This window comes from Ursus maritimus, unplaced genomic scaffold (genome assembly GCF_017311325.1).
Source record: "Ursus maritimus isolate PB19 unplaced genomic scaffold, ASM1731132v1 scaffold_17, whole genome shotgun sequence".
Taxonomy (NCBI): domain Eukaryota; kingdom Metazoa; phylum Chordata; class Mammalia; order Carnivora; family Ursidae; genus Ursus; species Ursus maritimus.
Window position 1 is genome coordinate 28,803,673 of NW_024424119.1, and position 22,406 is coordinate 28,826,078.

General features: G+C 51.8%; 1 protein-coding gene across 4 annotated transcripts in view; it reads left to right on the forward strand.

Annotated features, from left to right (window-relative positions):
• COL15A1 (collagen type XV alpha 1 chain) overlaps positions 1-22,406 on the forward strand; it is a 100,905-nt gene that overhangs the window by 25,449 nt on the left and 53,050 nt on the right. For all 4 annotated transcript variants that reach the window (XM_040631657.1, XM_040631658.1, XM_040631656.1 and 1 more), the window contains exons 3-6: positions 10,416-10,963; positions 12,124-12,198; positions 13,712-13,792; positions 19,556-19,703. In XM_040631657.1, the coding sequence (XP_040487591.1) occupies positions 10,416-10,963; positions 12,124-12,198; positions 13,712-13,792; positions 19,556-19,703 (852 nt within the window). The remainder of the gene's footprint in view (positions 1-10,415; positions 10,964-12,123; positions 12,199-13,711; positions 13,793-19,555; positions 19,704-22,406) is intronic.

The following is a 22,406-nucleotide window of genomic DNA, read 5'->3' on the forward strand; positions in this document are numbered from 1 at the left end:
CACAGTGCCCACACCTGGTCTGACTCCACCCACGTCCAGGCACCTTCAAAGCCATCCTTCTCTCGGTTTAGGCCAAAGGCCTGAGAGAGCAAGAGAGCGAGAGAGAGAAAGAGAGGGAGGAGGGCTCACACAGTAACTTCATTGAGCATGAAATTCCTATGCTATATATGAAAACCGGAAAAGGGAAGGAGGCGTTCTAAGTTTACATGTAGAAAAATGCTCTTCTGTAATTCAGAAAAATGAGGTCTTTGATTGTTGCCAAGCCCAGGTCTCCTTTCTAAGTTGATCCAGGACTTTTTTTCCCCTGGCAGGAAAATGGTTCTTTTTCTAAGAAATGCATTGGGTGACAGGTTTTTCTAAGAACCTCTTGCATCTTTGCTGGGTGCAGTTGGATCCCATGCAGCATGAATTCTGTTGTGTTCCTTTTCCTCAGGAAGGGAGTCCGGTAGAGCCGGGAGCCTCTGTGGGCTCCAGCCTGGGTGGGGCGATGCTTCCTCGCAGGCAGTGTTGAGACATTTTCCTGGGCACAGCACTCCATGCCTCTGGCCAGGCTGTGCTGCCCAAAGACGAGGAAGTCTGTTAGGGAGGGCTGGGTTTGTCTTGCTCCCTGTTGGAGTCATTCCTTCCAGGCCTGAAGGCTGTGGGCTGGAGGAACGGACGGTGAAGAGTGGTTGGAGAAACTGGAAAATAGACAGAGACGAGAAGGACGCAGGATTGGAGACTCCCAGGCCTGGCAGGGGCGTCTGGAAACCGTCATCCTGAGGCTCAGAGAAGAGAAGGGATTGCTCAAGATCATATATTGAGCTAGTGGCAGTCTGCCTCCCAGGCTGGCCCTTTCCTCCCCCCCATGTTTCTGAGAGGCCATGATGCAAAAGTCAAGGCCGACTTGTGTGTGGTCCCAGAGTGCAGAGAAGGGCTCAGCCTGGCGGGGTCGAGCTAAGGGAGACCACCTCAGTCCATCAGGAGAAAGAGGTCTAAAGACTAAAGACTGTCTAGCAGTGGTCAGAGTTGTCATGAGAGGGTCAGACTCCCCAGCAGCGGACATGTGCACACAGAACCCTTGAACATGGCCTTTTGATGGGTATGAGGTGGAGGAAACTCCTTCTCCAGATGGTGAGCTGTACTCTTCCTTCATAGTCTGTGGCTTGCTGCACTCCCAGCTTCCTGTCTCTGTGGGGAAGTGAGAGGAAGGGAAGCCACGGGCCAGGAGGTCTGATTTGATAACCCAGAGTCCTCAGGGGCCATGTCCCTGTAGGGGTATCCAAAGGGAAGGGAAAGAGTAGTCCTAAGAAGATGAACAAATGTCTCCCTCCCAGGCAGGATGGCCTGAGAAGGAGCAAGAGGAGGGACACTTGGTTCTCTGAGGCTCCCCAGTTTATGCTGCTGGAGCAAAAGAGGTATTGGGGAACTCCTTTCTCCCCAGAACCTAAGTGCAGAGGGCCCTGCTGGGACTTTCAGGGTAGTCACCCCCACTTTACCTACACTCCCTTAGCCTACTGGCTCCAACCCCAGGCCACAGCAACTTGGGGTCCTCTGGACCCCCTGAGCCTTGTCTCTAGTGGAATATACTAACCAGCTTAAAGAAGTCCTGGGTCCCCTTTTAAGCTGACGAAAGTGTCCCATGGGTCTTCACAGCCACAAGTGGAATGAGAGATGTGGGGCGGGGGCACCTTTTGCTTTCCCAGGCAGCCAGAACAGGAAAAGTGAAAAGGATAGGAGGTAGGCATCTAAGTTCTAAGCCTGGCTTGGCCACAGTAGCCTGCCTGACCTCAGGCCTGCTCTCTTGGGACCCTCCCAGACCTCTGACTCTGGTTCTGTTGTTGCAATCCCTGTCCTCCCAGTTTCCCCAGGCACAGGCAGTGAGTGTCCCTCCCAATTGCAGCTTGGGAAACCTTCCTTGGGTTTCATGGAAGCGCAGGTCTCCCTCTGGCCACCAGGGGCCGCTGCACGCATCATCCTGGGGTGTCCTCAGCCTCCCTCCCTGTCTGGCTTCTCTGCAGCCCTAGTTGACCTAGAGCCAGAGGAACGCTCCTTAGCTCCTTCCGGCCTTAAATGCTAACAAGCGCGAGCACTGGGCGCAGGTCCCAGATGATCATCTGTGAGATGGAGCTTTGCGAAGCCAAATACAGTTCCCTAGGGAGGCAAGGCTCCAAAGCCCGGACTAGCCCTGGGCACTGCCTCAGCACCCCACAGATGGAAGGGCTGAACCAGCCCATTACACAGAAGGAGAAACCGAGGCTTGGCTGGGGAAGAGAGATGCCAGATGTCCTGGAGTCTGTGGCTGCGAAGAGGGGAGGGAAGGGTTCCTGTGCTTCACCTCCTCTGGCCAGGTTGCTGTCGTCTCTGTGGAAGGAAAACCTGAACCCTGCCCTGTTTGTTTCTTCATCGCTAGGAATCTGCCCTAGTTTCCATGGAAACTGGTTTTGGACACCTGGGAGGAAAGTTGCACCCTGCAGTGACCGACTGTTCAGATTTTCCTCTGCCTGGTCCATCTCTAAAGCCATCTGATGCCACCTCCCTGTGCCCTCGGGAGGGGCTGCCCAGAGCTGTGCTTAGGAGCCTGGACCAAGGACTTGCGGCACAGGGGCCTCTATCTGGCCCCTTTCCTCAGGCCACGGCACTGGTATTGAGTATTTAGAGGAGGGATTGATGCTGTGGCTCTGTATATAGGGGGGAGGAGGGCTCTGGGGTCTCGGAGCACAGTTGAGCAAGGGCAGGAAGTGGGAGGGTGGGTCTCTTCTTAGATGATTCCACTCTGAGAAGATGGGAATAGAAGGAACAGCATGCGCAGAGACAGAGATGGGGGCGGGGGGAGAATGAAGAGATGAAGCAGAGGGTGTCTTCACTGGAATTTTGACTTGATCCTGTGGGCACTAGGGAGCCATGGAAGGCTTTGGAGCTTGTAAGTAGCATGAATGGATGACTGCTAACCAAGACACCTAGATCATGAGCTTCTTGAGTGCCTGCATTCTAGATTCAGCATCGTATCCCCAGCGTCACACAGGCAGAATATGGCGACTTTATCAACGTTATCAATTCATGGATTGGTAAAGTGGGTTGAGAAATCCCCATTGGAGCTGAAGCTATCATTATGTATTAATGAAGTGAGAGATGAAGACCGAAGTCAGAGTCAGTTCCAGGAGGTATTTGGAAGGCAGTGAAGATGCCTAGAATATGTCTATATGGCTATGGCTCCGAGGGTCCATGTTGTCTGACTCCTTGATGTGCATGTGGGAAAACTGAGGTCAGGGATGGAGAACAGCTTGCTCACGAGCACAGATGGAGTCAGTGGCAGAGCTGGGACTCAACTGAAGGGTCCTGCACCCCCCGCCCCACCCCGGGCCTCTCTCATTGCCCCATGGCTGTGTCCGTGCCTGGAGGGCCCCCTGGGCTGGTGGACCTAGCATCGTGGGAATGGGAGGGAGCTTAGACCTAACTCCAGGTGGTGGACGAGCCCGCACTGAGGTCCCTGCTAGATGTGGAGCCTGAGTCTGCTCTTGCGCACCTTCACTGGGGCCTCAGATTCTGAGCCTGGCACTTCCTGTGCTAGGCATTTTAGATATATTACTTCACTCAAGTTACACGGCTGTCCTATGAGAATAGGTGTTATTATCTGTGGAGAAGTGTGGCCCCCTCCCACGAAGGGCTCCGAGGTTCCTGAGGCCAGAGAGTTCCAGAGTTCCAGCCCCCATCAGCACTGCCCCCTCCGTCTTCCCACCAGCTGTGATCCCCACCCTCCCACTTCCCACCCAGCACAGAGCCATCCCAGGACAAGCCTATGGACCAAGTTGCTGGGCCTGTTTGTCTTGGCTCCCTGGCTTCTCTCCCTTCCCTGGTGGCCGCCCAAGCAGGTGGCCCTCCTGCAGAAGCCAAGGGGAAATCAGCCAGCAGGCCCGGGCGCAGCCCCGAGCATGGGTCACTCCAGGCCAGGGGTCGCTCCCCACCACGCCACGCCAGGGGACACTGCGTTTGGAGGGAGGTAGGGGTTGCTGAGAGCAGAGCTGGGCTGACTTGGGCTTCCTGCAGATTGTAGTTTGGCTCTCTCTGTGGCCAGCCCAGCGGAAACAAGGCCAGTGGCCAGGCTCCTGCGCACTTGTCTTCCCTCACACAGTTGGGGCCTGGGCGGCAGGAGGGCAGGGGGCGGTTAGGGAGGGTTCTCCTTGCCGACTTTGCTTTTTGCTAAGCTTATACCTTTCAGTCAAATCGAATACCAGTCACTACCATTTGCCGAGCATTGGCACTTCCCACCCCTCGTTTCATTTGCTTCCCACATGTGAGATGGGCGGAATATCCCACATCCCGCTAAGTCATCCACCCAAAGACTGCCCACTTGGTAAATGGCAAAGTCTGGATCCGAACCCAGCTCTGTCCAGTGCCAAGAATTCTCCTCTGCAGGTGGCTTTCTCTGCCCACTCTCCAGATGGCCGACCCGCCGCCAGTGCCCGGAGGGGCTGGGGCAGCATGGCAGAATCACACCTCCCCTCTGTCCATCTTTGCCCGGGGCTCATCTGCCACTTCCTGCCTGTGGCTTATAGTCATGGAACTCCCTCTGACCATCTATTTTCCTATCTATAAAACAAGGCGGTTGGATAGATTTGCGATTTTTTTTTTTAAAGCAGAATTCTTTGAGGACTGAAGGATTCCCAGAATTGCCACGTGGAAGCCTGGGCTGGACCAGCCATGGCAGCCCTGGGTTGGTTTAAACCGGCTTCCCGGCCTCTTGGCCTCTGCCTCCAGGTCCCCTGAACCCCCACCTGTCCCCGAAACCGTGGGGACACTACTTGGAAGCCAGCCACTGGCTGCGTGAGAGCTCCGCCCATTTAGTCCCCCTGGAAGGGCACATTCTCCAAAGCTGGAGCAGCCCACCAGAAAGGGGCTTCCCTTCTTCTCAGGAGGGGGGACAGTGGACCTGGAGGAAGAGCTTCAGGGAAGAAGAGAGCAGGGCTGTCAGCAGGGTGCTGTTGGTTTGATTTTGTTTTTATCTTTAAACCGGGAGGGGAGAAGAAGCATCTCAGTGGGGTGTTTGCTTTTATTTCTGTTTCTTGTCTTTTCACTCTTTCTCTCCCCTTTCTTTCCAGAGACAGGCCATATCTGAGGACAAACAAGGAGAGAAGGTTTTATAATTTCTAAAAGGGGATGGAAGGAGTTAATGTCTTTAAAATATGGAAATGTCTTTTTCACACCATGTATATGGTATAAAATTTCAAGAAGTACAAAAGAGTATCTAGAGAAAAGAAAGTCTCTTGTTCCCCACCCACCAGCTCCCTTCCCTGGAGACAATCTCTAGTCCCAGTTTCTTGTGTATCCTTCTAGAAATATTCTAACATATATTTTTAAATATATATAAATATATTTTAAATATATATAAATATGTATTAATATATGTATTTCTAACTGATAATGATTCTGCTCTGTACCCTCTTTTTTGGTCTGTTTTTACCTAATACATCTTGTTGATTATTTTGTATTAGTACCTAAGGAATCACTCTTTTTAAAGGCTACATGGTATATCAAAACTACTATTTATTTAACCATTCCCAGAGATGGACAGTTAGATACATTTTCAACAATGCTGCAATGAATATGCTTGTACGTGCTTTATATTTCACATATGTAACTTTATCTGTTAAAAAATCCATAGAAGTAAATTCCTGGATCAAAGAGCCCATGTACACTTGTAATTTTGATAAATATTGTCAAAGTGCCTCCCACAGACATTGGACCAGGGTATGGTCCCACCAGCAACACATGAGATGGTCTGTTTCCCTGCACCCTTGCCAGTCTAGCGTACTATCTGACATCCTGATGTGTGCCAATCTGAGAGGGAAAATGGTATCTCTTCGTAGCCTTAACTTGTATTTCTCTCCTGAGAGAGGTGGCGTATATTTTCACATGTTTAAGAGCAATTTTAATTTTTTTTATGGTGGAAAGAATTTCCCTATTCTTCTCCCATTTTTCCATGGGGCTATTGCTCTCCTGTTTTCTATGTAAGGTAATTAGTTTGTTGTCTGTGATATATGTAGCAAATATTTTTGCCCAGTTTGGGATTTTATTTGACACCAGTTTGGGAATTTTTGTTGCTATGCAGAACTTGAAAAATTTCGGTGCAGTTAAATTTAACCAGATTTATCAACCTTTTCATGTATGCCTTCTGGGGTTTCTCATACTTAAAATTAATTCCTGTTTTAATGCAAGTTGCAAACTGGAGAGGAAAAGCATTGGATGGAGAATCAGCTCTGAGTTCCTAGCCAGCAATCCCCTCCCTCTTTTAATCTCCCTTTCACCCTTTTTGTAAAATGAGGGGGTTGACTTTAGTCATGCATTCATTTATTCACTCATTCATTCATTCATTCATTCATACATCAGAACTAGGCTGGATACTGGGAACGCAGAGATGAATGGTGTGGTCCTTGTCCTCCTCGTCTAATGGGGAGAGAGCCGAGTGACCCAACAGTGTGCTGAGGGCTATGACAGAGGGTCCCAATGTGTACGGAGAGGGTGTCTAATGCAGCCTCCAGAGGGGACGAGGATGTGGGTGCAGGAGGTGAAGCAAGAGATTTCAGGGGAGGTGAGGCCGGGGCTGAGTCTTGAAGGATGAGGAGTTCTTCTGACAGAGTAACTGGGTGGGGTGAGATGGGGTGGGCGGCAGAGGGGAACATACTTTCTATGGAAGGGGAAGGGCCTGCCACAGCCTGGGGCTCTCCAGGGACTGCCTCAGGGCATGCCCGGGAGCAGGGAGTGCAGCTGCGTCTGGACCACAAAGGCTTCTCAAGCCAGGAGGCAGCATCCCAGCCCTAGACGCTGACTGCAGACCAGACCAGACCCAGGGCCCTGGCTGCACGGCCATAGAAGGCTACTCAGCAGAGTGGTGACTTGATCAGATTTGCTCTTTTGTTGAGGATGGGTAATTTTTTTGCGAAAATGTGAAATATTTTCCATGACATGTTTTATAAACAGTACTGCAATGAATACTTCTCAATATTGCTTAGTTTAAGAAGTAAACATTATCGCTCTAGTTGAAAAGCCCCACAGCCTGCTCCCATAGCTCCTCTCCCTGCCTCCCCTGAATGTTGGTAAGAATATGCTGCTGGTGGGCACAGTGGCCTCTGAAATGTTCTTACCACCACCAAAAAATAAAGATAGTTATGTGATGTTGAGGGAGGTGCTAGCTAAAGCTGTGGTGGTGATCAGATTGCAATTTAGCAATATATCCAATCGACACATTGTAATATTTAAAAAAAAGCGTCAGACGAGTCGACGCAGCACACCAACACTGATCCGAGGTTTAGAGACATGCACGGTGGTGGCACGTTCTGTGACAGGCATGTCCGTGCTCATGTAGTAAACATATGAAGTCATGCATGGGCGTGTGCATACCACAGGCCTCAGAGAGGCCACCTTTGGGACGTGGCCGGGGGAGTAGGACTGGAGAGCGTCAGAGAGCTTCTGCCACATCAGTACTTTCTCCAGCAGAGGGGTGGACACGTGCCTGTTCTTCATCGTATTCCTCAGAAATTAGTGAAAAATATATTCTGTTTAACCCAGTATTTCCCCCAATTATCATTTCCACGTGTAACCCATATACCATGATTAATGAGATATCTTCCATTCCTTTGTCCAAAGGAAGGCTTTGAAATCCAGTTCGTATGTTACACTTGTGGCCCAGCTCGGGTGGGACGACCCACATTTCAAGTGCTCGACAGCCATGCTTGGCAAGTGGCTGCCGTGCTGGACAGGGTGGGGTGAACACATCTCGGGTAGGGATTGTATCAGGGGCCCTCTGAGATTCCTTTCAGAACCTGAACGTCAAAGATGGTGATGATGATGGTGATGGTTCCCACCATGATTGAGCAATGCTGCATCTCCTACTATTTCATTTAATCCTCTCATTTAATTACTCCTGTCTAAAATCATGGCAAAATATAGGGGTGCCTGGGTCGGGTAAGTGTCTGCCTTTGGCTCAGGTCATGATCCCAAGATCCTGGGATGGAGCCTCATGTTGGGCTCCCTGCTCAGTGGGGAGCCTGCTTCTCCCTCTCTCCCCTGCTTGTGCTCGCTCTCTCTCTCAAATAAATCAATAACATCTTTTAAAAAATGGAATAAAATCATGGCAAAATATAAATACTTAAAATTGACCATTTTAACATTTAATATGTGCCTCCTATTATCATTTATGCTTTTTGGTAGGTCCTAAATATTTTGTACTAATTTTGTGACACACACATACACACGCAGGCTGGCTGCTGACGTTGTGCAGCCTTCTCTGGGGGACCGGGGGTGGGGCACTGGAGTCAGGGCATCTCTCTCTCTCCCATCCTCCAGGGAAGTTTGAGTTGCTGGGCCACCCAGAATTCAGTTGTACGCTCGCACTGCTAAAGGGGCATTGGCACGGCAGACTGACGGGTCGAGCTCCCTCCAGAACCCCTGGGAGGGAGCCCCCGTCTTAAGAGACTGAGGCAGTGAACCAGCCTGAGGTCAGACCAGTCATGGCTTGAAAACATCTGCCATTTACTGTGTCACCTCAGGGAGTCACTCCATCTTCCCGAGCATTCATTCTTCATCTGTAGGATGGGAGAGTGGCAGTTAATCCCGGGGCTGCAGTGAGAACTAAGTAAAATCATGTATGAAAAACCTGGACATTTTTATTCTGTGTGGGGGGCTCAGAACACAGAGGCAGAGTGTCCAGGCCTCTCTCTCCTTGTCAGCACAGTGTGGTCAGCGACCCCTGTCCGTCAAACTCTTGGGCTTGCTGAGTGGATGTAATCAAAGGGAAGAGTAGTGAATGGTTATTGCATCACCACCATATTTACCAGGGTTATACGGATGGTCTCCTTTACTCATTTTCATGGGGCCCATATCATAGGGGGAGACACAGCCTTGGAGCAGTGAAATGACTCACCCAAGGTCACATGGCTAATTAGTTATCAGACAGGGACAAGTTGGTAAACTGAAAGGCAGTCTGGATTTGTCAGATGGGGCTTTACTCGCAGTGCCCTTGAATGGCTTGGGTCTTCTCTGGAGACAAACCCAAGTCCCCTGCGGTCACTCAGGCTCTCAGGGTCCTCTGGCCTTTGGCTGTAGCCCAGGCAGTCCCCAGGGGTCTGCTCTGCTCCTTGGTCTCTGGGGAAGGACCCTGATCAATTCTGACCCTCACTGACTCCAGCCCTCCTCATTGGGCTGAGTCCTCAGAATCTGGCTTCACTTCTGAGGCCAAGGTGTCCTGTGTATCCATTGTTCTGCCTGCAGGGGTCCTGTCCACCTGTCCCCAAGAGCTGCCTTCCTGTCTCACTGCTGGCATCGTGGGCATTTCCTTGGGAATGTGTGCCCATCACAGCAAGCGAGCCCAAAGCCTGCTCCCAGGGCACCAGGGTTGGGCAGATCAAGGCTACCGAGCCTGGGTGCCTTTCTAGGCCTCCACAAAGGAGCCCTAGGATTTCAGCCAGATAAGAGCTCAGACTCTGGGGTCAATGCTCTGGCTTTGAACCAGGGCAAATTTCTTCACTTCTCCTTGAAGTAAAATGAGGCTAAGGGTACAGAGTTGTTGTAAGGATTAGATGAGCTAATGTATGTGAAAAGTTTAGAGCAGAGCCCTGCACAGAAGAACTCAGGGAAAGTCCATCATGATGATGATGTGAATTTCAACTGCCCTGAGGTCTGGGAACATTTCACCTTGTCCCAGCTTTCCCCCATACCCTGGGGCACTTCAACAGTAGACCTCATTTAAAACAAACAAAACAAACCTACCCAGTTTTATAGAAAGAAACGGGGAACAATCTGTAAATGGGTGGGAGAACGTTATATAGTCTGCGAACATTCTAGGACATACTTAAAAATGTTTTCCAAACTGCAGGTCAGGACTTTTTAGTGGGTAATGAAATCAATTTAGTGGATCATTGCCAGCAGGCTTTTAAAGATTCTGTTCGTTCATTTGAGGGGAGTGGACAGAAGGAGAGGGAGAGAATCCTAAGCAGACTCCCTGCCGAGCATGGAACCCAATCGGGGGCTCAGTCTCACGATGCTGAGGTCATGACCTGAGCCAAAACCAAGAGTCTGACGCTTAACTGACTGAGCCACCCAGGCGCCCCTCCGGCATGCTTTTAGTAAAATAAAAGAGGAAAAGAATTCCCAGAAGGAAAATATCAGAGTGCCTGGTGAGTATTGAAAGTAAATAATGTTTTATGGAACATTGTCTTGGTGTTACAGATGCATGTTTATTGAAATGGGCATGTTGGGCTGCAATATAAATGCGTTTCTCATTGTGGGTCATTGTCAAAAAAGCTTGAAAACCAGTAATTAAGGAATTACGGTGGGATTTCCAAGGGATCCCATTTCACTCGGGACTTTTTCTTTCTTTCCCATTTCCAAGCATAGTAGAATATATGTGTGAGCCGTGGCCTCTGTCTCCCTCTCTGCAGAGTCGGCTTCCCACGGCCACCTGGACCTCACGGAGCTCATCGGTGTCCCATTGCCCTCCTCCGTGTCCTTCGTCACGGGCTATGGTGGCTTCCCAGCCTACAGCTTCGGGCCTGGTGCCAACGTCGGCCGCCCAGCCAGGACCCTCATCCCACCCACCTTCTTCAGAGACTTTGCCATCAGCGTCACGGTGAAGCCCAGCAGCGACAGAGGCGGTGTGCTTTTTGCTATCACTGATGCCTTCCAGAAGGTCATCTATCTGGGCCTGCGGCTCTCGGGCGTGGAGGATGGCCGCCAGCGGGTCATCCTCTATTACACAGAACCAGGCTCCCACGTGTCCCACGAGGCTGCTGCCTTCCTGGTGCCCGTGATGACCCACAGGTGGAACCGCTTTTCGGTGATCATCCAGGGCGAGGAGGTGACCCTCCTCGTGGACTGCGAGGAGCACAGCCACGTCCCCTTCCAGCGCTCCTCCCGGGCCTTGGCTTTTGAGCCCAGTGCGGGAATCTTCGTGGGCAATGCAGGAGCCACGGGGCTGGAGAGATTCACCGTGAGTCCAAGCCCTGCAGTTCGGGGAGGCCCCTGGACGCCGGGCAATCAACACAAGCAATTGTTTTTATTATTTTGTTCTTATAGCTCAAAGAGGCATGTGTGTGGGGTGGGAAGAGCACTAGTCCTGGAGCCCAAAACCTAGATTCCAGTCCTGTTTCCAATTGAGCCTGATGACGTCAGAGCGTGGATTCTCTGATCCTTTCTGGGTCTTCTTATCTGTACGTGAGGATGAGAAAACCTAGGCCATGGAGTGGTAGAGTCAAGTGGGATGGTCTGAGTGAAAGCTCTGTGTGCATTTTAAGACATTATAAAGAGAGGAAGGGTTATTATTTCTTCAGCAATTGTTTACCTTTGGAGAGGAGTGCCACGTGCATACAAGTAATTTCTGCAAAGGTGGAGGACGCTAGAAGGCCAGAGGGAGAAGTCGTTTCTCTCTCTCCTTTTGGACGATGTGCCCTAAAAAAAACAGCAGAAAACTAACTTTCCTGTCAAAACAGGCTTTTATGCATGTTTAAGCCATTCTAAGAACATCCCTGTTACTGTGGTTATGCATCTCGTCAGCACACATACTTACTGATACCTTAGCTAGCTGATAAAAGATGGTACCCTGGGGCAGAGTTTGGTTTGCTTGTAGTACAGTGGGAGACCGTGCGTGAATCTGAAGAAGTTAAAATCCAGTTACAATTTTTCCACACTCACTTTGGGAGCGTCATGGAGAATGAACTGTCAGGGGTGGAGAGAGGGGGCGGGAGGGGAGGCGGGGAGGCTGGCTGGCCGCTCTTCTTCACACGAGGCCTGCCAGCCAAGGAGCTTCGAGCTACAGGGGAAAGGCACTTTCTGGGAGAGGGGAGACGGGCATCCTAGGGCCTGCCACTGACAGGCTGGGGACGTGGGACCGGTTAGAGGCCGCTGGGAATCTGTCTCCAGGGGCTTCTCCAGCTAGCAGAGCTCACATTACAGTGGCCTGGGGAGAGTCCCCCGAAACGAGAGCGGTCCAGGAGCTGGCTTGTTCCACTGTCGTGGCCACAGGCAGCACATTCTCATACCTGCCCTCTCACTTGGTGGTGTGGTCTCCGGGACAAGAACAATCATGCTTGCCACTAGTGGTTGTGCCGTGGACGAGCAAGTGGTGGCTTCTGACCCTGTGCTTTTCCCCAGGGCTCCATACAGCAGCTCATGGTCCACCCTGACCCCAGGATCCCCGAGGAGATGTGTGAAGCCGAAGAAGCCTCGGTGAGCCCCCATCTCCCCTGCCCTCGGCCAGGGAGGGCTGGACGCCCAGGCATTTCCTCTTCCCCAACGTCACAGAGTCTCTAAAATTTCTCAACTTGTCAAGCGCTGCCTCAAGTCCTATTTTGGGCTTTTTGGCTTAATTTTTTTTTTTTTAAGAGCTCCAGTCATCTCTTTTGTGGGGGGTGGGGGTTGGGGGTGGGTGGCGTTTCTTCTAAGGTGTTAGGTTCTTCTGTGGCTGTGGCAGTCAGTGGCCTGGTTTCCAGACTTCCTGCCAAGAAAGGGTGTCAGGATTCTAAAATCAAAGTTAAAACTCTAAGACATGAGTGTAAATTCCTATAAAAACGAACCTAAATTTAGCTTTTAGGCTTGGCAAAGGAATCTGTTCCTAAGTTGGGGATGGAGTGGTAGGCAGGGAAGAAAGATGGGTCCTTCCACGCCCCCCTTCCCTTCTGCCTCCCTCCCTCCCCCCAGGATCTACTGAATCCCTGCTAGGTGACAGTCCTGGAGGATGCTGGACATAATCAGATACTTTGGCAACTGTCTCTGCCCTCAAGCTGTTCACGCACACCTACACGCCCAGAGGCAGTGACAGAGCCAGGGGTGACTGGAACTTGGGAGGTCTTCAAACCCAAGCTCTCTGGGTTGGGTGGGGGCACAAGGGTGAAAGAAGAGGAACCAGAGTTAGGTGAGGGAGGAGCTGATACCTGACCAATGACAAGCCAGTATCAGCCAGGTGAGGAAGAAAAGGCCTTTCAGGCAGAAGCCTTAGCTTGATGCAACAAGTCAGAGGTGAGCATAGCTTGCCATATTCCTAGCACATCTGTTTCTCTTTCGGGGGGTGTCAATCCCAAAGCAAAGAGTAAATTGATTTCATTTATTTAGAAAAAAAATGCTGCCCATTTAGTGGGAACGCCCTTCAGAGATGGAATTTGGCTCTGTAAGAATGTTTGCTCTCCCTGAGGCCATGTCCTATGAAGCTGGGAGAAAGGGAAACCTTACGTATATTCATTCCCTTCCCTCTGCATTGCTGTTGGTACTGGAAAAGTAGAAGCTGCCCGAGAGTCCTAGAATAAGGTATTATTTACAAAATGATGGCCCCCAGGCTCCCTGGCTGACATCAGACAGCTTATTATGAAGATAAGGTAGCAATAGGAAGACATTCTCCAAACATCACGGTTCTCCAGCGTAACATTCCTATAACAGCCATGCACATGGCAGTGCCTTTGGCAGAGATTGAAGGGACCTGGACAAAATGAAAGTAGGCATGGTAGAGAGACTGTATGTTGACTGTAGTTTTTTGTCCACATGCACAATAAAGTATGGAAGGAACAGCAAAAAGAATAGCCACTGTAGATGTGTTCTCTCTCAGTTCCTCTCTCTGGCTTTGTCCATCTCTTTCTCTCTTACACACACACACACACACACACACACACACACACACACACACGCAGTTTCTCCAAAGGAGTGACCGTCTGTGATTTCCCCTCTGCTGGCATGATTTGTCTCCACACAGGCGTCAGGAGAGGCCAGCGGGCTTCAGGAGACAGAGGGAGTCGCTGAGACCCTGGAAGCTGTCACCTACACTCAAGCCCCGGTGAGTACTGGCTGCCGCAGTCTACCTCCTCGCCGGCTTTTAGGGGCCCAGAGTTAATGGAGCGTGCCCGGGCCTGACATCTCTGTTCTTAGATCTGCAGCTTCAACTGTGGGCTCACGTGGGGGGGTCAGGAAAGTCCTGGCCAGGGGCATTTGGCCACAGCCCCAGTGCCCTGGAATGCCTGTTATCTCCGGGCCACCTTGTGCTGTGGCCACAAGAGGACTGTCCAAGGCAAACGTTGTGCTCTCCTGCCTCCAGGCTCTGTGGGCTTAGGTAGCATACTCAGCCTCTCCGAGCCTCAGCGACTCCTCCATAAAATGCAAATCAGAGTCCTGTCTCGAGGGGGTGTTGGGAGGGTCACATGAAGCAGTGCAGAGTCAGGGCTCAGCCGGTGTCTGGCATGAGGGAAGTGGCCCTGAATGGTGGCTGGTGTCACATTTGCTCTGGATTGTGGGCTCTGGGAAAGAAGCCAGGGCCCCCACTCCTGGGAGATGCAGAGTCTTCCCAGGAGCTCCCTTCTGGCCCCATGGGAAAGGCGGCTATCCTTGCAGCGGGTATCCTCCTCCCTCCTGGGAATGTACTCTGTGGCCCAGACAAGGAAGTGGTTTTGAAAACACTGAGTCAGACTGTGGGGACAGCAGGAGCCCATTTTTAATGAAAACAGCCAGCAGTGTCTGAGTCATTGAACACAGAAGCCCAGCAATCTCGTCGACCAGTCTAGCACATTTTACAGACTCATCTCTGATAAAAGAAAGCAAGGAGATGGGGATAAGGCAGAGGCTATAGACCCCTGGTGACAAGAGGTTTGGGTGGGGCAGAACAGAACCGTAGTCTGTTAGTGCCGGGCAGAGGGGAGGGGCGCTTAAAGTTCCCCTCTCTCTGTACAGAGGTATATGGAAAACTGCCCTTTGTACAGATGGGCAAACTGAGGTCCAGACCGGGGAGGAGTCTGGCCCTTGGGTGCCTGGGCAGAGCGAGGCTAGAGCACGGGTTCAGGGTTCAGGCCACAGCCCTGTGCTTCTGGCCTGGGCCATGCTGCAGAGGCTCATCCCTAGGATCACAGCCAGTTCTGGGGCAGCCGAGATGGAAGAGGCAAGGGTTCAAGGTGGCCTGGGCGGTGATGGGGATGCTGGCTGCTCTGGGCAGTGTTGTAACCCTGTGTGCCACAGCTCTGGTCCCCCCCACACCCCCCTGCTGGTTGGTGTGTCCAGGGCACCTGCAGCGGGGCACAGAGCAGTGGTCCCTTGGGCCTTCTTGCCTGATGCTGCCCCCCAGTGCACTAGTTCACAGCTAGGCATGAGGCCAGCCCAGGCAGAGATGTCAGTAACATGTGGTGGCCTTGCGAGAGGGGCGGGAGCGGGGAGTGAGTTTTGAGAGCATGAGATGATCATGGCGGCAGAGACTGGTCAGGGAGGGCTTTCTGGTGGAAGAGGCCTTGAAGCTGCGCAGCTGTGGACAGGTGTCAAAAAAGGGAAGGGGTGGAAGAGGACCGGCATTTCTCGATACCCGCTGTGGGCCTGGTGCTTGTGTATACGTGACTTGATTTAATCCTTGCAACAACCTTGCATGGGAGGTGGTGGCAGACGCTCAGGGAACAGGGTGGCTTTGCCAGGTCAGGCAGTGGTGATGTCAGGACCTCGGGCCATAGTGCCGCAGGCGCGGGGTAGGTGGTATGCAAGCACGCTGCAGCTGGGAGGAAGTAAGGAATACATGCCTCAAGGGTCTGGAGAAGAGAAAAGTCATTTGAGGGACTCAGTGGCCCCTGGGGCCCTGCCGAACACTTTCCTTCCTAGACTTCCCAGCCCCCCTGTCCTCAGTGGTATTAAGAGAACTGGAGCACACCAGAGTCCCACCAGGGTGGCTCAACTCCGCCCCTTACTGGCTGTTGGCCATGAGCATGCCTACATCCCAGACTGGTGTGAGTTACATGGCCCTGTGACCACGGCAGCCCTCGGTGCGTGGTGGCGGGTGTCGCTCTTAACTGATAAGTTTATTGTGCTAGAGTGCCCCGTTCTTCTTGGGACCCCCTTCCCACCACCTGCTTCCTGGTTGGCTGGTGACTAGGGCTGCAGGACATGCCAAACCGCTGTGGTTGCCCTTAGTCCTTAACAGAATTCTCTCTGGGCTGTGGGTCCTGATGCGAACTGGTCTGTTCCTGGTATCGGAGTCCTGTCCCTGTCCGCAGGCTGCCGGCTTGGCTCCTACGGAGCATGCACTTCCTTTGCTGTTTACTGGGTGTGCTTTTCCAGTCATTCCTCAGAGGAGGCACTGAGGCACAGAGGAGGGAAGAGCTTTGTCCCCAGGGCTGCCCAGCCTGGAGGTGGCCGAGCCAGGTCTCCAGCTCAGGTCTAGGGAGCTGTCAGTCACGTCACCATCTCCTGGAAGAGCTCCATGGCTCCCCTCCATGGCCACCCCTCCAGCATGGGGGAATTTGCCTCTTCTCACAGATGTTCCCCTCCCATCTCTGTCTGGCTTCTCTCTTGGAATGAATCTCACTTCTCTGTCCTCACCCCTTCCAACCTGCCACCCCACAAGACACAAGCCATGACCAGCAGACTGAATCATGGGCTGCCTGAGCCGTCAGGGACTTAAAAAGCCAGCCCTCCTCACCTCCTTCCCCATTTAGGGCAGGAGTCCCTGCTACCCCACGCTTCCCCCTAAGTCAGCTTCTGCTGACACACCTTTCCATTTCTGGAAAGTTCTATCATGCTTAGTTAGAATTAATGTTCCTGTGGTTCTCAGCCCTGGCTGTGCATCAAAATTGCGAGTGTGTCTTGGCGGGTGGTGGTGGGGCAGTGGTGGGGGGACAGTTGCCTCTGGGCTGCATACCTGGACATTCAGATTCTGGGGGTCTGGAGTGAGGTCCAAGACAGTGTAGTTATGAGAGCTCTGCAGGTGATTCTGATCCACAGGCAGGACCTCTCTTCCAGCCACACCTAAATGCTCACAGTTTTCCCAGGCTCTGTAAACATTTGTAACCTGTTCGTCCAGGCCTTGGTCCCGGTGGTCTGTTCGCCTGGAGGGCCCTGCCTGCACCCCCCACCCTACCTGGCCAATTCCTAACTTCTCCTTCAGGATGCTGCACTCTGCTCTCACCTCTGCTGTCCCACGTGTCACCTTCAACCACACTATATCTGAGTCTGGGTGTCCCTGTAGTCCAACAATGTAAGGGTAGACACCCTGTCTTATTTCTTCATTTCTGTATCCCTGGGCGTCAGCTAAGGACCTGGCACGTAATAGGGCCTCAGGAAATACATGTGGAATGAATAACTCTGTGAATGAGACAGAGACTCAGCAAACCTCTACGTTTTTAATACAAAGTCCTGAGACTCGACAGTCCCATTTCGTCATCGGCCACGCAGGTTCCGCATCCACACTAACCCCTGAAAACCAACGGCCACCTGTTGGAGGCAGGACCCCTGGCCTGAACCACCATGGGTCACCTTACCAGATTCACGCTGTGCCTTGAATAGGGGTTTGTAGCGGACTTCTTGGGAGTTTGACAAAAGAGGGTTTTGGCGGACAGGCTGGAGTCAGTGATTTCATGTAACAGAACCTTTGCCGTCTTGAACCGAGCTCAGCCCATGTTACCTGGCTTTCCCATTTCCCATACCCCTGCCTGCCCTGCCTGCCTTGTCCCGAAGCTCAAGTCCCTTACAGAGCAACCTGGCTTCCTGCTACCAGCAGGGACAGCCTCAGAGCGCCACGGCAGAGCGCCCCTGCTCCTCAGAGGGGGAGGAGAGGAGCTGCCTGGGGGGAGCTCTTACCACCCTGCTGGGGAGGAGCGGGAAAGCCCCCGTGGAGTTCTTCACAGCTTCCTGGTGGTGGCAGCGCTGGCTCTCTGCTCCCACTGCCCACCCTGGTTCCAGCCTCCCCGGGCCTCTGTAGTGCAGCCTCCTGGTCTCCGGACCAAAACCTCAACTCCCAACCCTCAAATCCATGCTCATATTAGTGCCAGAGTGAACTCCCCAAAGCATACACTTCTCTTGAGCCTGATACCCATGAAGGCCCCAGGTCCAAGGCCAGACTTCTCACCCAAGAACCGGCCTCCCCGCTCTCTGCCTCCCCTGGCTGCGTCCCCCTGCTTCCCTCCCCAAGCCCTCGAACCCTCGCCAGGTGCAGGGAGCCAGGCCCTGACAGTGCTGTGTCCCTTCTTAGCTGGTGCCTCCCTCCATCCCTGCCTTCTGTACTGTAACTCTCCTCAGTCTTTAAGGCCCAACTTCTTGGAGGATTCCACTCCTGCTTCTACCCTGGAGATTTTACAGTACGATAACCTATATTTTATTTTTGATACATAAATATTCCATACTCGTTATTGGAAAAACTGCAATTGCAGATAAGATAAAGCAATCACCTTTAATACCAACACCCAGAGAAAGGCACCATTGAGGGGTTGTTCTTTCTCAAACATTTAAAATTCCAGTGATATAGATAATAGCTACCATGCATGGGGTCATTCTGTGGGCCTGGCTCTGTGCCAAGCACCTCCACGTGCTTTCTGCCCTGTGAGTAGTCACTCTTGTCCCATTGTACAAAGGAGGAAGGTTATGTGACTTGCCCAACGAAACGTAGCCAGTAAGTGGAGCACAGAGATTTGACCTAAATTTGATTTAAGAACTGAACCATTGAATCTGAAGTCATGGTGCCTGTAAGAATCCCCTTCGTTCTGATGGACCAGAGATTCACCGTTCGTACACTAGATTCTGACATTAAGGAAACAACCTTCTGTTATTAATCAGGATAGGCAAGTCATGCTACCATAACAGATCAGCCCTAAAAGTCTCAGTGGCTGAGTTGTTTCTTATTCATACCACAGGTCCAACACTGGTCAGCAGATCCTTCCATTCACCACGACTCCTTGAGCTCAGAAAGGGATGAGACTGTCTGAACATCCCCAAGCCCTGGGCTTAGGAACTGCTACCTGATCCTGGGTCTAGGGATGGTGTCATGACCTTTGTGGCCCCCCCATCAGGATTTCTGCCTAGATCTTTTTTTTTTTATATAAAGATTTTATTTATTTATTCGATAGAGATAGAGATAGAGACAGCCAGCGAGAGAGGGAACACAAGCAGGGGGAGTGGGAGAGGAAGAAGCAGTCTCATAGCAGAAGAGCCTGATGTGGGGCTCGATCCCATAATGCCGGGATCACGCCCTGAGCTGAAGGCAGACGCTTAACCGCTGTGCCACCCAGGCGCCCCTGGATTTCTGCCTAGATCTTGAAGCTGCTCTATGTTTCCAGCTATTGGGGCGTTTTGTCTGTTCATTTTTCTCTACTCGGTAAAGTTAGTTAAGACACCAACTGCTTTTGGAAAAGCTGCCCAGATCCTGAAGTTTCCTTGGAAGTCACACCCGTCTTATATTTCATGGGCATGCAGTACACATCTGGGATTGGATTTGTATAGTTTTTACTGGGGACAGCCTGGCTCATTCATTTGTTTACTCATTCATTCCCTCATCTAAGAGGTCTTTATTGGGCACCTCGCCTGGGCTGGGCTGGGATGCAGGGTCCTTGTGCTCAAGCTTCTGCCAAGATGAGCAGAATCTTCCTGTACACAGAGCAGAATTTCATTAGCCCATCATGTGCCTTTCTCAGGGGCTGGGAGGTTCAGTGATGGCCTACGTATATAATAGACAGGTCCACACGTTTTCCTGGCTTTGTTCAGCATGTCGTGGATGTGTTATCTCCTCCAATGAAAACCACCGCCGTTTTTTCTGCTTTCCTCCCAAGTAAATCCTTTTGGCTCTCGTTTTTCCTCCCATCAGTCTAAAGAAGCAAAAGTTGAACCCATAAACACACCTCCAACTCCATCACCTCCTTCCGAGGATACAGAGCTTTCTGGTGAGCCTGTACCCGAGGGGACTCCGGAAACCACCAACCTGAGTGTCACCGTGCACGGCAGCCCCGAGCAAGGCAAGTCCCCAATGCGCCATCACCCCCAGTGCTCTTTTATGAAGGGATTCCTGTGCGCCCACCCGCGCTATGCATGCCATTTAACCTTCCCCTTGGTCCGTCGAGGGAGGAATTATAACCATCCTTGTTTTATAGACAAGATGGGGAAATCAAGTCACAGAGAAGTTAGGTTACCTAGCTGTGGCTCTTTGGCTTGTAAATGGCAGAGCTGCATTTGAGCTTGGATACTTGCACATTTTTTTAAAAGATGTTATTTATTTATTTGAGAGAGAGAGAGAGTGTGTGTGTGCGTGCAAGAGGGGGGAGGGGCAGAGGCAGAGGGAGAAGCAGACTCCCTGTTGAGCGGGGAGCCTGATGTGGGGCTGGATCCCAGGACCCTGAGATCATGACCTGAGCCAAAGTCAGGCCCTTAACCGACTGAGCCACCCAGGCGCCCCTGATACTTGAACTTTTAACCCCCAGACTCTGGAAGGGCTTGAGTTCCAACAGAAAAGCTTGCAGTAATTGTTGCTGTTAATTAAGTACCTACTGTGTGCCGAGTGTTCACATACTTCATCTCCAACCCTGACAGTCCATCTCCCGCTTGGTATTATTGGCTAGTATATTATGGGTGGAAAAACTGATGCTTGGAAAGGTAAGTGACATGCCCACAGTCACACAGCTAGTGAGTGGTAAGACGGACCCTCTGCCCAGGCCCGACTCCAGAAGCCCCACCCTTTCCAGCTTCGGGTGCAAACTCCTGACTCTCAGAGGATAGGCTCAGGTCATCAGAATTCCTGTGGGGCACACATGGGAAACTGGTGGCCAGAGAGAGACAGGCAGGCACTCACCGGTCAGCAGCAGGCCTGGGCGAGTGCTGGCCTCCTGGCAACCCATCCAGGGCCTCACCGCTGACCCTTGTCCCCCGATGTATACAGAGGACACTGGTCAAAACCAAAGATCTGTTGTGACCCCCCTGGCAGCAGCGTGATACGTGTCCAAGGCCTGAGACGGGTCTGCACTTCCCACCCTTTATCAGAGGGGCATCTGCTTCAGACTGAGGTTACTGCCCGTGCCAGGGTGCCCACATGTAGGGCAGAAAACAAGGGCAGAAACCCATGTTGCCTGCAGAAAAGATTGGTGGGGAAGTTGTCTTTCACGTATATATACTGCCCTGATATTGGGGATGCAGAAGATGTGATGACCCAGGGACGGACTCATGCTATACTTCACGAGAAAAGCAGATTTCAAAACTCTATGTGTGTTGTAACCCCAACTTTGAATATATTATTTCTATCTTTTTATATATAGCCATGTAGAGCAGTGTGTGTGTGTGTGTGTGTGTGTGTGTGTGTGTGTGTGTCAGAGTAATAGACAACAAAATGTTCTGAGTGGTTATCTCTGTGGTGGAATTGTGGGTGGCTTTTCTTTCTTTACTTCTGTGTTTAACAAGCCTTCTGTAATCATATGTATCATTCTTCTTTTCACTCCTGCCATCAGTAACTGCGTGTTATTTTAACAACTCAATTGGGAAGTCTCTGGGTGAGAGAAGGTGTACAGTACTGAATAGGAAAAAATTTGTATCATCATTTAATACAGTCATAATACACGCACAGAGTCGGGGTGTTGCTGGCGAAGACGGGGACAGAGAAGATAGTTTGGACAGAAGCCCTGCTCAGCCACCTATTTGCTCTTGTGCCTGGGGCACGTTGCTTAATATTTCCAAGCTTCAGAGTCTTTTTTTTTTCTTAAGATTTTATTTATTAATTTGAGAGAAGAGACAGAGAGAGCGCATGAGCAGGGGCAGGGGAGAGGGAGAAGCAGGCTCCCCGCTGAGCAGGGAGCCTGATGCAGGGCTCGATCCCAGGACCCCGGGATCATGACCTGAGCCGAAGGCAGATGCTTAACCGACGGAGCCACCCAGGGGTCCCAAGCTTCAGATTCTTTAACTGCCCCCTGGGAGTGTTCACGATCCCTGCCTCCCAGGTAGTTTAGAGGATTGAACCCAGCCAGGGATGTGGTTTAGGAATTGCGAATGCTCTTCTCCTGGGTGGAATTAGGATCTCGGAGGAGGGAAAGGGGGAGGCAGAGGCAGCAGGGCCAGGCAAGAGCCTCTCCTAGACTGGAGGGTCAGTGCAAAGGAGGTGGGAGCCAAATGCGGACTGGGACGCAGGTCCAGGCACCACTCGTCTGTTCCCTGGGATCAGCCAGACTCCTTCACCGGCAGAGAAAAGGCCAAACAGAAGCGACAAAGCTTGCGGAAGTGTTCCTGCTCTTCCTGTTGGGTAGACAGCCCAGATGGTGAGGAGAAAGGGGCCTGAAACCTGAACCCTGTCCCCGTCTCGGGAGAGCCACCTAGTAGTTTTATTCCAAGTTTCCTGACACCATCTTGGCCCAGGGCACCCCTCCCTCCACCCCCCAACTTAACATCCTCCAAGGAGTGGGGACTCGGAGGTTTGGGTTCTGGCCTGCTGCTTGCACAGCACCCCCTGGTGGCAAGATCCGGGAGGACAAGAGAGAGTGACGATGCCTGCTGGAGATCCTTCGGCACCTTCCTCGGCCCACACTGTTCTTACCGTGGGACATGCATGAGCACAGCACGCGTGGACATGGCCTGACGCCGGGACAGGCTGACCTGGCTCAGGGCCCCTCCCAGTCACTTACTTTCTGTGGGACCCTGTTCCTCAGCCGCAAAATGGGGTTAATCATAATAAGGTGCTAATG